We start from the raw sequence: 16,170 nt of genomic DNA on the forward strand, positions 1-16,170 counted from the left end.
ACTCCATGCTGGGGTGAAGAGACGGGTATCCCTGTCATGTTGGATTGGAAGAGAGAATGAGTTCTTCCGTAGAAAAAAATGTTATAAATGGAAAATAGGTTTTGATGAATTAGTATAAATAATGTTTCATATATATCCCAGGTTATATAGGATTCTGCAAGCTAGACTGGGAACCAGATTAGCAATTATGTCACCACTTCAGTGGGAAAATGCTTTAATGCTATAAAATGAAAATTCAGGTTACAACCGTTGCATAGGTAGCAACTAGCTTAGAAATACAGCAAATTCCTTACTAGTGAATGCTTAACACTACAGATCTTAAATTTTATCTTTCTTTTAACATCTTTCAGAAAAATAATGGTTTTATCATCAATAGTGGCTGGTATTCAAGTCTTGTACTATTGAAAAAAAACCGATCAGGGGTGCCTAGCCGGCACAGTTGGTTAAGTGTCCAACTCGTTTTTTGTTTTTTTGTTTTGTTTTGTTTTGTTTTTAACATTTATTTATTTTTGGGACAGAGAGAGACAGAGCATGAACGGGGGAGGGGCAGAGAGAGAGGGAGACACAGAATCAGAAACAGGCTCCAGGCTCCGAGCCATCAGCCCAGAGCCTGACGCGGGGCTCGAACTCACGGACCACGAGATTGTGACCTGGCTGAAGTTGGACGCTTAACTGACTGCGCCACCCAGGCGCCCCTTGTTTTGTTTTTAAATCTTTATTCACTTTTGAGAGAGAGAGACACAGTGTGAGCGGGGGAGGGGCAGAGAGAGAGGGAGACACAGAATCCAAAGCAGGCTGCAGGCTCTGAGCTGTCAGCACAGACCCCGGCACAGGGCTCGACTCAAGAACGGAGAAATCATGACCTGAGCCAAAGTCGGACCCTTAACCACCTGAGCCACCCAGGTGCCCCTAAGCATCCAACTCTTGATCTCAGGTCAGGTCTTGATCTCAGGGTTGTGAGTTCAAGTCCAATACTGGGCTCCACACTGGGCACGAAGCCTACTTAAAAACAAACAATCCCCCCAAAACAAAAACCCTTCATGACGCCTATTTAAAAACAAACAGTCCCTCCAAAATAAAACCCCCAAAACAGATCACTCTCTCCCTTATTACAAAAGCAGGATCAATCTTTATATCTGAGGACAATTCTGGACATATCAATGTAATTTTAACGGACATTTCTCTAATCAGCTCTTAGGTGAACGAAGTTATTTATGGGATGAACTAGAATGCCTGCTTGTCTCCCACCTTGCCATACTGACAGTAAATTATTTCCTGTTCTGACCATAATGCTTTAACCCAATGTTTTCTACACTTGTCTGATGAAAAGAATTACATGAGGTACTTTTAAAAACAAGAATGCCTGGCCCCAGCCTAGTAATGAATCAGAATCTCTAAGGGAGAGGTCTGGGAATTGCACATCTACATTGCTCATCCCTGGTGATCTTGTCATCCAACCCCGTGGTTCTTACCCTGGAGGGTGAATTAGACTCGCCAGGAGGGCTGGTGAAAACACAAGTTTCTGAGCCCCAGCCCAAGAGCCTCTGATCCAGTGGGCTGGGGTAGGGATGGGGGGAGCTGGGAATTTGCATTTCTACCAAGGTCCTTAGTGATGCTGATGCCGTAGGTCCAAGGACTACACTTCCAAACCACTTATTTAGCTTGTTTGGTAAACATTGCAGCTGAATTCAATATTACTTATTTTCTTCCTTCCTTGGTAGAAAAACAACATTGGATTAAAACTCACAAGACTTCATTTGGAATAATACCCTTGCTACTTTTTAGCTGCTTGATGTTAGACAAATGAATTTATCACTGCATCTCAATTATCTTTTTTTAATTAATTAGTTTATTTATTTATTTAGAGAGCATGTGCTCAGGAGAGGGCCAGAGAGAGAGAATCCCAAGCAGGCTTTGGGCTGTCAGGGCAGGCTCTGGGCTGTCAGGGTAAAGCCCAAGGTGGGGCTCGATCTCACGAACCAAGAGATCATGACCTGAGCCAAAATCAAGAGTCAGCCACTTAAGGCACTGAGCCACCCAGGTGCCTCTCAGTTATCTTTGATAAGGAAGCATAAAAAGGTAACAGAAGGGAAGAAGTTTGGTCCTGTACTTGGCATACAGTAGGCCTGCATCAAACATCTATGTACTTTGATTTCTTTGGCATGATCCCTTCCTGTGAGCAATATACAAAAATGCTGAATTCTAAAAATAGGTCCCCAAATTTATTACATGCACTAACACTTCATTTGGTTAAAACAGAAGAAGAGTCAAGCACTTCTCTTCCTTGTGAGCTATCATGTAGCCAACACTCTGAACATAACATGCGCAACAGGAATATACTCAGCTTCCCAACTCAGGTTTCCCAGGGACATAGGGAAATGAAAATAGAAAACAAGGAGTCATTAGATTATGATTAGGTTCTCTGCTTAACTTTGATTTGCTGAATTTTGTGCCTGGGAATGGATTATTTTCCCGGCAAATCTTTGTTGTATTGTTTGGCTACTTGTTGTGACCTGAAAATCAAATGAATCATAGACTCTCAGGATCAGAGGGCTCTGGAGGTCATCTAGCCTATCCACCCACTCCAAGAATGCCACTGCAAACACTTCCAATGTGTGGTGGTCCAGTTTCTTCTTGAATACCCAGTGAGGATACACCACTTTCAGTGACCCCAATCGTCTCTTCAGAGGACTGCCTAACATTAGATTTTCCCACTTCTGTGCAAAAGTCTTTATTTCTGTAATTTCTGTATCTTTGGTCCTTGTTTTGCTCTCTGTGGTGCCTGGGTATGTCTAATCTCTCCTCCATCTGACAGCATTTTCAGTATTCTGAAGCAGTGCTGACATCTTCTTTGCCTATTCCTTTTCAATCTGAACATTCTGTTTAAGCAACTATTCTCACCATCAAAATTTCCATACATTTAACAGCCTTGGTCCTTCTCCTGTGTACAAAGTCCACCGTGAGGATATTTTTACGTCCTATCATCATCAACAAAAATAAGTCAGAAGAACAGTGGCATGTTACTTTCCAAACAGAGTTTCTGAGAGCTGGAAGCTAGAGTCATACAAAAGTACACCGTAAGGACTTACACCGTAAGTACACCGTAGAGACAGCATCTCCAGGACAGGCTTTGACATGGTACCCGAAGCAGGTGGATCTGGACCTAGCATGAGCTTACTTGCAACAGAAATGCTATGCTGTCACTTAAATTACTGAAGACCAAAAAGCCTCTTTCTAAGGAAGACAGAGTGAAACAAAAGGCATCTCTTACTTTCTACGAAACATTTCTGCAAATATGCAGCCAACACTCCAGAGGTCCACGGGGGTGGCGTAGCTGGACTGAAGCAAGACTTCTGGAGCTCTGTACCACAGCGTGACGACCTGCAACGGCAAACAGATCTGAGCATTACTGCGGAAGATGGCTGGTTGCTTAAACTTCTCATCCTGGCTGGTTTAATGCCAAGATCCAGTTCAGAAAGAGCTCTTAGCCATCATATGGGGACGCTGAGATAGAAGCAATAAACAACTAGGACTCATTACTGACAGGTCAGGAAATGACATCATCCCCACAACCTGGGTTCCCACCTCAGACTTGGGTGTTTCTTACTAGGATGGTAAAATAACTGAATTTCAGAAAGCAAAGCAAAAACTTAAAAAAACACGAATCTCAAAATTGTTCTTTTTGTTAAGGGGCTTAAAAAAACAATACATGGAAAATAAGTGTAGGCAATGATTCTAGCTCAATTCCTAGGTCAGCAGTATTGGGAAATCAGAAGATGAGTCCAGTGGTTGCTGGATGTTGACCTTGAAGTATAAAGAGCACCCAGGACAAGTCAAAACTACTCGTATCATGAGACTGTGCAAAATCAAAATAAACCCCCTTCAATGCCGCTCTTTTCAGAAAACAAATAAAAAACAACTTAAGACAGAATGTGTAACTGAATTGTTTATACTATGTGTAAAAAAGCCATCCAGAGTACCGGATTCCTAAATAGGAAGAATCTCCTTTAATACAGAGTAGTGTACAGTAACAGGTGAAACAAACACAACTGTAACTACTTCTGCAAGGCTGGGAGGTAAGGAAACAGATGTATAGGCTTCAGCCTTATACTGTATAAATACTGTATACAGTATATAGGGGTTCAAGTGCTTCTCTTTTGGGGAGAGCAGATATTCTATGAATGCCTGAAATAAAGTAATATTCTTTACCGTCAGATAAGGAATTCAAGACATAAATCTATTACATAAGCATGTTGTATTATTCAGATTCCTTTTATCCTTACTTATTGTTTTGTTTAATTGTACTTTTGTTGACATCTATCTAAACTTCCTAAAAGTCTCCTTTATGTACTTTGATGCTACAGTACTTGGTGCATGAAGAATGCAGTAGCAGTTCTCCAAAACACGACAGCCATCTATTTCCTTCTTTCCTGTGGGCACATGCTGCTCCTCCTATCAAGGGATGGAGTTAAATTCACCTTCCATTGAGGAGTTGGCCTCAGTGATCTGGTCAACTCAACTAACAGAATATATCTGAGGCTACCAAAACTAGGTCAGCAGAAGCCTGGTAGTCGGGGCCTTTTTGAATGCTTACCCTTGAGACACTTCCTCTGGAGCCCAGGTGCCACGCAGTGAGAAGCCCACAAAGATGTTCCAGTGTAGAGCCCCAGCTAAGCTCTTGGCTGAAAGCCATGCGAGTGAGCCGTCTTGGACATTCCAGTTAGACTGATCCCCCAGACAACTGTGGCCCACCCCCGCCAATGTCACAGTGACCAGAACTGCCTAGCTGAGTCCAGTCAACTCACAGGATTAGAAGTGATAATAAAATGACTGTTGTTTTAAGTTTGGGGGGGTGGCGGATTATACAGCCATATCTTACTGGAACAAGATTCTTGATCGGTTCCTCCTCTTCCTCTCATTTAACAGGTTTTCCTTTGAATTCACACAAGAGGTCAAATTTTGTGTAAGGGATATCTGGTTGATATCTAATGGAGGGATGGTGGTGATGTAATAGAAATTAAAAAAAGGAAGCAGATGGGGTGCCTCGGTGGCTCAGTTGGTTAAGTGTCTGACTTTTGATTTTAGCTTAGGTCATGATCTCATAGTTAAGGAGATCAAGCCCCGCATTGAGGTCTGTGCTGATAGCGTGGAGCCTGCTTGGGATACTCTACCTCCCTCTCTCTCTCTTCTCCACTAATGTGTGTGCTTTCTCTGTCTCTCAAAATAAAATTAATAAACTTAAAAAAAAGGAAGCAAACAAACCTACAATACCATATAGTGTTACTCAGTTATCATTGGCTCTGCTCTATCTTCCCAGCAGTATATCCCATAATATCTCCATAATCCTTACAGGATGGTCACATACTAGACCACATCACTGGGTTTCAACCCTGACTGTGCATCAGAATCATCCATGGGGATTTTAGAAAAACATAGATGTCTGGGCCTTATCTCTCTGTCACTGAATTAGGTCTCCATGGTGGGGTCCTTGAGTTCTTCTCCCTCTCTCTCTTTTTTTTAACAAAGTTCTTCAGGTAATACTGATCCTTGGCTAGGTCTGAGCACCACTCAATTATATAGACATTTCCTCCAATTCCTGCCTCCATGCTTTAGTTGATACTGTTCTGGTCTGGGAAGCATTTCTCTCCACATGTGGAAATTCTATTTATCTTACAAAGCCTGCCTCTGATGCCATCACCTCCCTGAACCCAGTGCCACCTAAAAATCACACCTTGTAATATAGTACATAATACGGTTTGTTTCAGAGGGCATGGACCCGATTTTATCCATGGTTACATCTGTAAATACCCATCATAATACTGCTCGCATAACAACTGGGGTTTAACAAATACCTAATTAATGATTTAAGGCAATCATTGCTAGAAGATAATCGGGCAAAATTCAATCACCAGTCATTCCTGAGAAAGAAGGCACTTACTCCATTTGCTAAGAAGAGCATCCAATTCTGGGCTCTAGTTTTTACTTGCATAAATTATTTCTGCTTTATCAATATTTCCCTCCTTCTCTGGTACACTGCAAACAAAAGTGTGGGTGTAAATGGCCCAGAAAGTTTCTTCCGCTAGTGGTTTATAAACATAGTGTACAGGCACACACCCACCTTCTCACTTCCATTTGAAATAAAGTCTAGCATCATATGGAATGAAAATTTTAATCTGAATATTGCATTATTTTAAGCTGTTCTAAAGAGGCTCTGATTTCTGACTGATTACCCATCCCAAAACTCTTTAGTAGGACTGTTTTCACTTGTAGTACTTTAATCAGTGTACCTATTGTGATCATCAAATCAATGTGTAGACAGTTAAAATAACTATACTGATATGTTTAGAAAGTTCCTTTCTATTCCTTTTAAAAATTAGTTACCACTCAAAATGGATAATGAATTTTTATGAAATATCTTTAAATGTCTATTAATAATGACCACGTGGTCATTCTCCTTCATTCTATGAGTGGTATATTAATCACACTAACAGATATCCTAATATTGTACCATCCTTGCCTTTTTGGAGTAAATCACTCCCAATCATGATATATTATTCTTTTCGTAGACCCTTAGATTCTATCTGTTAATATTTATTTAGAATATTAACTTATATTCATAAGTGAGAATGATCTACAGTTTTATTTTTTGGGTTAATTTTTCATGTTTTGATATTAGAAATGTGCAAGGTTTCTATCCTCTGTATTCTGGAATATTATAAGCAACATCAGAATGATCAGTCTCTTAAAAGGACTCACTCATAAAACCATCTGGGTCAGGATCTTTGTTAGCAGTTACGTATTTAACAATCTTTTGAATTTCTTCTTAAGTCTGTTTAGATTTCAGTCTCTTTTTGAGTCAATTTTGGTAATGATAAAGGATTTCCCCACGAAAACCCTTAATCTGGATTTTAAAATGTATTGGCTTAAATTTGTACATAGTATTTCTTATAATTATTGTAATGTCATTTGTTTCCTCGGTTTTCTGAGAAAGAGAAAATCGAATTTTCTTTCTTAATGTTGTGTAATTTTGTTTTTTCTTCATATCAAGTTTTCCAGGAGCTTAAGTTGTATTATTTGTTAAAAACAACTGACATAGAGCTTTATTTCCCTTTTGGGGGAATAACTGTTTTATTTTATACTTTATTGACTTCCACTTTTATCTTTATAAATTTCCTCATCCTAGTTTCTTTGTTTGCCTTTATCTGTCTATGTCGAAACTTGACTTATTTTCAATTCTAAATAATGATAGAAGATTTACTTATATATTTTTAAGTGGACTTTTTTCATTTTCCTTCCTTAAATAATATATAATTTAACTTTAATTTTCTCTTTAATCCAAGAATAAACTACTTTGAAGAATACATTATGTAGAAAAGTGTTTTAGGGGCGCCCGGGTGGCCCAGTTGGTTAAGTGTCCAACTCTTGGTTTTGGCTCAGATCATGATCTCAGTTTCATGAGTTTGAGTCCGAGTAAGACTCTGTGCTGCCGGTGAGAAGCCTGCTTGGGATCCCTCCTCTCTCCTTCTATCTCTGCCCCTCACCTGCTTACTCTCTCTGTCTCTCTCAAGATAAATAAATAAACTCAAAAAAATGTTTTAAAATTTCCATATGGTCAAGTTATTTATCTCTCTTTTTAAAAAATGCTTATTTTTGAGAGAGAGTACACATGCTTGAGTGAGTGGGGGAGGGGCAGAGAGAGAGAAAGACAGAAGATCTGAAGCAGGGGCTGTCAGTGCAGAGCCCACGGGGCTCGAACTCAAGAACCGCTGTGACCTCAGTTGAAGTCAGACTCTCAACCTACTGGGTGCCCCTATGGTTATTTTTTAATTGTTGGAATCTCAGGTTTACAAATCCATGGTCAGAGAATGTAACCTGTACAATTTTTACTTGAAAGAATTTATTATTGCTTTCTGAAGGACTATGTGCATACCTGGATTTTGTATCATAGGGTATCAGAAGAGCAATTCTCTTAAGTCTGAGGTTCTTTATTAATAAGACTTTGTCTCATACAGATCCTTATATTTTTCTATACTTTGTCAAACTCTGGAAGAGAATTGAGTTTTTGTTTTTTTTCCCCCAGAATCTCCTTGTATTTCTAAGGGATTCTGTCCTATACACATTGGCCTTATATTCTGTTAAATAAAATTTATGACAACAAAAATATTATTAGGATAATAATAATTTAGCTGATGGTAGACATAAGATATAAAATAAATACATAAATCTTAATAAGTCAGTTACAAAATATAATATAAAAAGTATCCTATTCACAATAGTAACAAAAAAACACTGAAGAATTAAAAAAAAAAGAAAAATCTATATAAATAAAATGATACACTATCGTTGAAAACTAAAATAAATAAATGATGAGACAGACCATGACTAGGATGGGGAAAAAGTCATACTATAAAAAAAATTGTCATTCCTATATTAACATGGAAGTTTAAGGCAACGCAATGATTTGTGGGAGGAATTTAACTTTGACAATACAGGGCCTCTGGCAGAATAATGCTTAAAAAAGAGCTAAAACTAGCTTTGAGAAATAAGGGTGAGGAGAATTTGTAAATATATTCTAAGGTATGGAAATGAAAACAGTGGGTGCTAACAGGTTAAAAAAAAGAATGAAGTCCAGAAAGAGACTGATCTATTTATGGAGTTTAACACTCTTATTAGAGGTGCTGAATTTCATCTTAGTTAGAAAATATACTTCAACATTTGAAATCAAGACAACTGGCCATCCATTTGGAAGAAAGTAAGCTTGATCCCTACTTTACACCATGTATAAGGAGAAATGGTATATACATAGAACACCTAAAAAGTAGAGCTAGAAAAATGTATTAGAAGAAAACAGAAGAGAGGGGTGCCTGGGTGGCTCAGTTGGTTAAGCATCTGACTCTCGATCTCGGCTCAAGTCGTGATCTCGTGGTTTGCTGAGTTTGAGCCCCACATCAGGATCCACACTGTCAGTGCAGAGCCTGCTTGGGATTCTCTCTCACCCTCTCTCTGTCCCTCCCCTGCTTGTGTATGTTCTCTCTCTCTCAGAGCAAATAAACTTAAAAAGAAAAGAAATAAAACAGAAGAGGACCTTAGGATATGGAGGACTTTTTCAGCATGAAGAGAAATATAGAACCTTGAGATGAAGATTCACATATCCAGCTATTTCAAGCTGAAATTCTCGTTGTCAAACAGTATAAAATAAAGGCAAAAGGCAAATAACAACCTGGATTAAAACATCTAAAAAAATTACATAAATAAACAATACAACAGAAAAATGGATAAAGAATATAAAAAGACAATTCACAAGAAGAAACACACTATCAAAGATTACTTAATTTCATTAAAAAAATAAGGAAGGAATAAAGAAAGCCATCACAATAAAGGGGTATTATTTTTGCCTGATTAGTGGAAATGCATTCCAGGTTGGCTGTGGTATGGGAAAACGGTTTCAAACTAAATTGGCACACCCTTTTTAGAGGACAATCTGATAGTATTTATAAAAGGAATAGTGCCCATGTTGCTGAACCAGAGTTCTACCTGCAGGAGTTTATCCAAAATATTAGTCTAGTATACAAAGAAGTATTCACAAGGATGTTTACCTCACAAAATGTCCAATAGGGGAATATTATTCAGTTATCACAACAGCAAAAAAGATGAGCTAGTTTTCATTTCCACTCATTTGTGCTACCACAGATAGATGTCCATGATATACTGTTAAGTGAATAAGTAAGTTTTGGAAGAGTGTGAAATATATTGTAATAATTTTTTTTTTTTGAGAGAGAGAGAGAGAAAGAGAGCAAGTGAAGAAGAGGGGCAGAGGGAGAGAGGGAATCTCAAGCAGGTTCCACGCTTAGTGTGGAGCCTGACATGGGGCTCGATCTCATGACCTTGGGACCATGACCTGAGCCAAAATCAAGAGGTGATGCCCAACTGACTGACCACCCTCCCCCGGCTCTCCTTCTCATTTTTATTAACAGATTATATGTAGTAATACAATAATCATATACATATATAGCATGTCTGCTAGGACTCTATACATGGACACCAAGCCTTTTTTTTTTAATTAAAAAAATTTTTTTTAACTTTATTTATTTTGAGAGAGAGAGAGAGTGCACGAGTTGGGGTGGGGGGCAAAGAGCGAGAGGGAGAGAGAGAATCCCAAGCAGTGCAGAGCCTGATGCAGGACTCGAACTCACAAACCTCCAGATCATGACCTGAGCACAAATCCAGAGTTAGACACTTAACTGACTGAGCCACCCAGATGCCCCTGAACAGCAAGCTTTAAATGAACAGTTGCTGTGAAAATATGGCAGTGCAGGAGATGGAATGTGGAAAGGAAAAAGGGGCCGGAGGATGATTTCAGAAGTACAAAGTCAGTCAGCTGCTGTTAGTAAGCACATTTGGTAGCTAAGAAAACTGAATTTCAGAGAGCCTAAGTCATTTGGCCAGAATCATGGAGCAGAGATGCTGAAGAGCTGGGATTCTCACCAGGACCATCTGCTTCCAACTCTGTGCTCCTTCCTCAATATCCAACACAGGAAACATCCATAAATCAACAGGTGAGCATACAGGTTGTAATTAAATAACCAAGAGGGAAAGATTTTAAATTCACTTTGAGATATTTCAATGTGAACTCTTAAAAGAGTTTTACAGATCTCAAAACCTCAGCTATCCTTTGGGGTTAAATGATTTCCTTAAAAATAAGGTTTAAGAAAAAGATTTCAAAATTCAGTTTTGAACAACAGTGCTCTGTATGATATGACATCTATTTGTCAAATTCCTATTTAATAACTTCAATAAAAAAAGATTAAAAAATCTCTTTGGTATTTCTAAGATTTTTGGTTGGTCTATGTGTAAATCATTGTAAGAAAATGGGAGGAGTCAGAATTATTAATTAGGTGTCTGCTTATACTCTATCAGCGTTTGTCTAAAGAGACATCTTTTTGGTTTCGTCTGTGTGGAATTCAACAGGCTTGGATTCCAAAAGAAAGTATTAATTGACTTTTCATTTCCAGTTAATTCTCTAAAAAAATAATAATAATAAACCCAACAATGCTCAAGGCCTTCATTTAAAAATAACAAATTACGGGGCGCCTGGGTGGCGCAGTCGGTTAAGCGTCCGACTTCAGCCAGGTCACGATCTCGTGGTCCGGGAGTTCGAGCCCCGCGTCGGGCTCTGGGCTGATGGCTCGGAGCCTGGAGCCTGTTTCCGATTCTGTGTCTCCCCCTCTCTCTGCCCCTCCCCCGTTCATGCTCTGTCTCTCTCTGTCCCAAAAATAAATAAACGTTGAAAAAAAAAATAAAAAAAATAAAAATAACAAATTACTACCTTTTGCAATAGATATAAATCTAATAGTTGTTCCCTAGTTTATGTAATATTATCTCATATATCAGCAGTGTCCCCAGTTTTAATTTGCTAATTTATCTGGAGAATATTCCATATTCTCTGATCCAGAGTCTCTCAGTCCTCACTTAGGTCACTGTTACCTAAAATATCTCAAATGATGATAATTTCTACAACTTCATGGGATGGAAAATATGTAAATTCAAAGTTTTTTAGAATAGACTGTAACAATTTTTCCTGACAGTAAAATATACATTCTATTTGCTTTGGAATTATCACACTTCTGTACTTCTGAAGTTTTCTGATGGAAGACTGCCTAACTTAAAACCAGTTTGTCACACGCAAGCAGATTTATTAATTTTTACCTCAAAGCTTTTTAAGGAATGGACAAAACTGAAAAAACATGTTTCAAGATTTTAGGGCATGAAGTGAGGAATGTTCTCAACAATGTAATCAATTCTACCTGAGGCTTTGTAATTCTAAATATTCTTAAATACAAAATATAATGGTGAGTTTAAGCTTAAAAACATGTAGAGGGAATCAACGAATGCAATGTATAAAGGTCAACATTTAGAAATCTATGACAAAGGTAGCCTCTAATGATAACAATGCAGTTGTCTATTAAGCAAAGACAACAATATGAACTATGGGACAGAGTTTGGTGGCTGGAGCCAGCTGGAACCAAAGCAAATGCGATGTTTATTATAATCATTACATGTATTAACAGCCTCTAGAGGTGCTGAATGGATTTGGCAACAGGAGGGGGAGCGGAAGACGGCAGGGTGGGAGAGGAGTTCAAGGATATTTACTCAAGTGGATGTATCTATTTAAACTGCTTTGATCTCTACCCACAATTTTTTTGAACAAGTTCAATAACAGTGTAAGATAAAGTAGAGCCCAAGCCAATTCGGACTCAAAATACATCAGAGTAAACCACTCTTCCTTAATATTCAATTTAACAGTCTTTTTTATTCATGATCCTTTCACCAAGATCCTGAAAAAACTTTGCAGATTATCTGAACCACCCTTACTGCACGGCTACATGCACGAACAGCAGAAAAGCACGTCATGAACACTTTGCTGGTCATCTTCCTTCTGCCTCTCAGATGGTCTCTGGCCTGGGGGGCGGGGGTGGATCTGTACCTACCACATGCCCTCCAGCTTCTTCCTGGGCTTAGCCACTGGGAAGCCTAGGCAGGAGTTCAAGGAAAGGGAGAAACCTGAGGTGAGTCTTTAACACCCTGATTGCTTCCCATTAAGGTTGTCTAGAGCTGGCTGTGCAGCCATTACAAAGTCTCTCTCCATCCTGGGCTCTACCCATTCCGGGAACTGCTTGCCCTCTTCCCGTCAAGCTTGGGAATGGTAACAGCTTGGCTGCAACTGAGATCAAAGTTCCGGCACCATCCACTGCACTTCCTCTAAACCACCTTTGTAGATCTGGTCTCTGTAAACAAACCTTTCTTGAATTATCTTATTGTGAGTGTGCCATCTATTTCCCGGTGGGACCTTGACTAACACATTGGATTTGCAGATGAAGAAATGAACATGGCTGGCAAATTCTTACCTAAGTTTCATTTTAATTTCTGTCAACAAGGACATTTAGACTAAAATCATCTGTAAGATGACTTCTGTTCGGATTCTAAGAGTCCCTAAATGATGCGGCAATGTTCATGAAGCTTTAAAAAATGTAGATACTGTACAGACCCAAGAATTCTTTGGACTTCCTTGCCTGTACTTTGGTTTAGTAATTACTTATGGAGGGTATCAGTATGGTGATATTCTCCTTCTGGGGTCCACTTCAACATCACATCTCAAATGTAAACTTAGATAAGGATTTCTGAGGAATATGGATACGATCCTTGGAAGAACTCAATCCTTATAGTGCCAAAATGAAGGCTTTCTAAACCATGCTCTAAGCTGTTTATTGGCTTCAAACCAATATAAAACTCTCTAGGATGTATGGTTTTTTCCTTTCACAAAACTACTGTGGTTTTGCAAAGCAAAAATCAAAATTAGTGGCAATTTCACTGACTTTTCATAAAGGGTCTCAAAATTCAGTTCTTTAAAGTTACACATTTAAATAAAGAATATCATATTCAGGGGTGCCTGTGTGGCTCAGTTGGTTAAGTGTCCGACTCTTGATTTTGGCTCAGATCATGATCTCATAGTTTTGGGATCAAGCCCTACATCGGGCTCCGCGCTGACAGCATAGAGCCTGCTTGCGATTCTCTCTCTCCCTCTCTGCCCCTATTCTGCTCATGTTCTCTCTCTCAAAATAAATAAATAAACTTAAAAAAAATAGAATAGCATAATCAGAATTCTAATTCTGCCAAGCCAGTTAAATGGAAGCTATTAAGAATTAAATACCAATCCTGGACTTCAAGCTACATTACAGAGCTGTAATCGTCAAGACAGTATGGTACTGGCACAAGAACAAACATGTGGATCAATGGAACAGAATAGAGAACCCAGAAATGGGCCCACAAATGTATGGCCAACTAACCTTTGACAAAGCAGGAAAGAATATCCAATGGAATAAAGACAGTCTCTTCAGCAAATGGTGCTGGGAAAACCAGATGGTGACATGCAGAAAAATAAACCTGGACCGCTTTCTCACACCCTACACAAAAAAACCCTCAAAATGGATGAAAGACCAAAACGTAAGACAGGAAGCCACCAAAATCCTCGAGGAGAAAACAGGCAAAAACCTCTTTGACCTTGCTGCAACAACTTCTTACTCAACATGTCTCCAGAGGCAAGGGAAACAAAAGCAAAAATGAACTATTGGGACCTCATCAAAACAAAAAGCTTCTGTACAGTGAAGGAAACAATCAGCAAAACTAAAGGGCAACCGACAGGATGGGAGAAGATATTTGCAAACGACATATCAGATAAAGGGTTAGTATCCAAAATCTATATAGAACTTACCAAACTCAACACCCAAAAAACAGAATCCAGTGAAGAAACCGGCAAAAGACATGCATAGACACTTCTCCAAAGAAGATATCCAGATGGCCAACCGACACATGAAAAAATGTTCAACATCACTCATCATCCAGGAAATACAAATCAAAACCACAATGAGATACCACCCCTCACCTGTCAGAATGGCTAACATGAACAACTCAGGCAACAACAGATGTTGACAAGGAAGCAGAGAAAGAAGATCTCTTTTGTACTGCTGCTGGGAATGCAAACTGGTGCAGCCACTTTGGAAAACAGTATGGAGGTTTCTTGGAAAATTAAAAGCAGAACTACCCTACAACCCAGCAATTGCACTACTAGGTATTTATCCAAGGGATACAGGGATGCTGTTTCAAAGGGACACATGCACCCGAATGTTTATAGCAGCACTATCAACAATAGGCAAAGTATGGAAAGAGCCCCAATGTCCACTGATGGATGAATGGATAAAGAAGATGTGATACACACACACACACACACACACACACACACACACACACACACACAGTGGAGTATTACTGGGAAATCAAAAAGAATGAAATCTTGCCGTTTGCAACTATGTGGATGGAACTAGAGGGTATTGTACTAAGCAAAATTAGTCAGAGAAAGACAAATATCATATGACTTTACTCATGAGGAATTTAAGATAAAAAACAGATGAACACAAGGGAATGGAAACAAAAAGAATATAAAAACAGGGAGGAGGACAAAACATAAGAGACTCTTCAATATGGAGTAACAAACAGAGGGTTACTGGAGGGGTTGTGGGAGGGGGGATGGGCTAAATGGGCTAAATGGGCTAAATGGGTAAGAGGTATTAAGAAATCTACTCCTGAAATCATTGTTGCACTATATGCTAACTCACTTGGATGTAAATTTTAAAAAATAAATAAAAATTAAAAAAAAAAGAATTAAAAAACCAATAAAAGTTAACACACAAAGTACTTTGCAACAAATAACTGAGTCATTTCAAATAGACTCAGTTATAATCTAAGGGCCAGAATAATATGTTTTGACAGATGAGACGACAAAAAATGAGATTCTCAACACAGCACTGCGCCAACAACAAATGATCTTGGCCTCTGCTCTGACATATCCATTATCAGCAGCAAGGTTGTCTATCCTTCCTAGGACCTACAGTTGTCCTGGTTCACAAATGGAGCCACTGGCTCCATCTAGATGTGATTTCCAACCACCTGGCCATTGCTTGTGGTTCTCTTTGTGGGATATTCTTTCCGTCAGTCTCTGCAGGTCTGAATCTTCACATATCACTTCCTCCATGAAGCCTTTCCTGGCCTCCCAACTGGAAATGACTGCTCTCTCCTGAGCTTCCACCGAATTTCTACAGCACTTGAACCTTCTATTTTCCATTACAGTCATTCAATTTATTGGTCACAGTGTATACGCAGGGTCATGCCTGAAAGGTGTTCAGTAATTATCTGATGACTGGATACATAAATGAAGCACAGGGAACCTTAGGGGCAGTGCTGATGGTGGATGGAGGCACTCTGCCAGACTGGAGAATATGGGGACAATAACATTTAATAATAACTTAGTACTTTTGAATAATCATGAATCTTTAAAAAAGAAACTGGATTTTTGGAGTGAGGTGAGGCTGAACCCAATGTGATTCAGAGGATTTGTAAGGAGATTCAGAGGGTAATGACACCGGGAGACAGAACTGAGATGAGTATTCCCTCCAAGTGGAGATGGAAGGAATCTTCCCTGACTCAGTAGTCAAGGGCCTGTGTACTGTGTTCAAGGGGCGATGATAATGACCCCACTGAAGGATGAAGGGAGGTGGAGTTCAGGGATCCAGGCTTCTGACCTTTCATGATACCAGTGGCACTTACCATCTCTTTCTG

At 39.2% G+C, this 16,170-nt stretch overlaps 1 protein-coding gene across 4 annotated transcripts in view; it reads right to left on the reverse strand.

The window, feature by feature from the left end:
• The window catches only part of CDK6 (cyclin dependent kinase 6), a 260,707-nt gene that overhangs the window by 73,309 nt on the left and 171,228 nt on the right, over positions 1–16,170 (reverse strand). For all 4 annotated transcript variants that reach the window (XM_047850934.1, XM_047850938.1, XM_047850937.1 and 1 more), the window contains exon 5: positions 3,272–3,381. In XM_047850934.1, coding sequence (XP_047706890.1) covers positions 3,272–3,381 — 110 coding nt within the window. The remainder of the gene's footprint in view (positions 1–3,271; positions 3,382–16,170) is intronic.

Source organism: Prionailurus viverrinus, chromosome A2 (assembly GCF_022837055.1).
Source record: "Prionailurus viverrinus isolate Anna chromosome A2, UM_Priviv_1.0, whole genome shotgun sequence".
Lineage (NCBI taxonomy): Eukaryota > Metazoa > Chordata > Mammalia > Carnivora > Felidae > Prionailurus > Prionailurus viverrinus.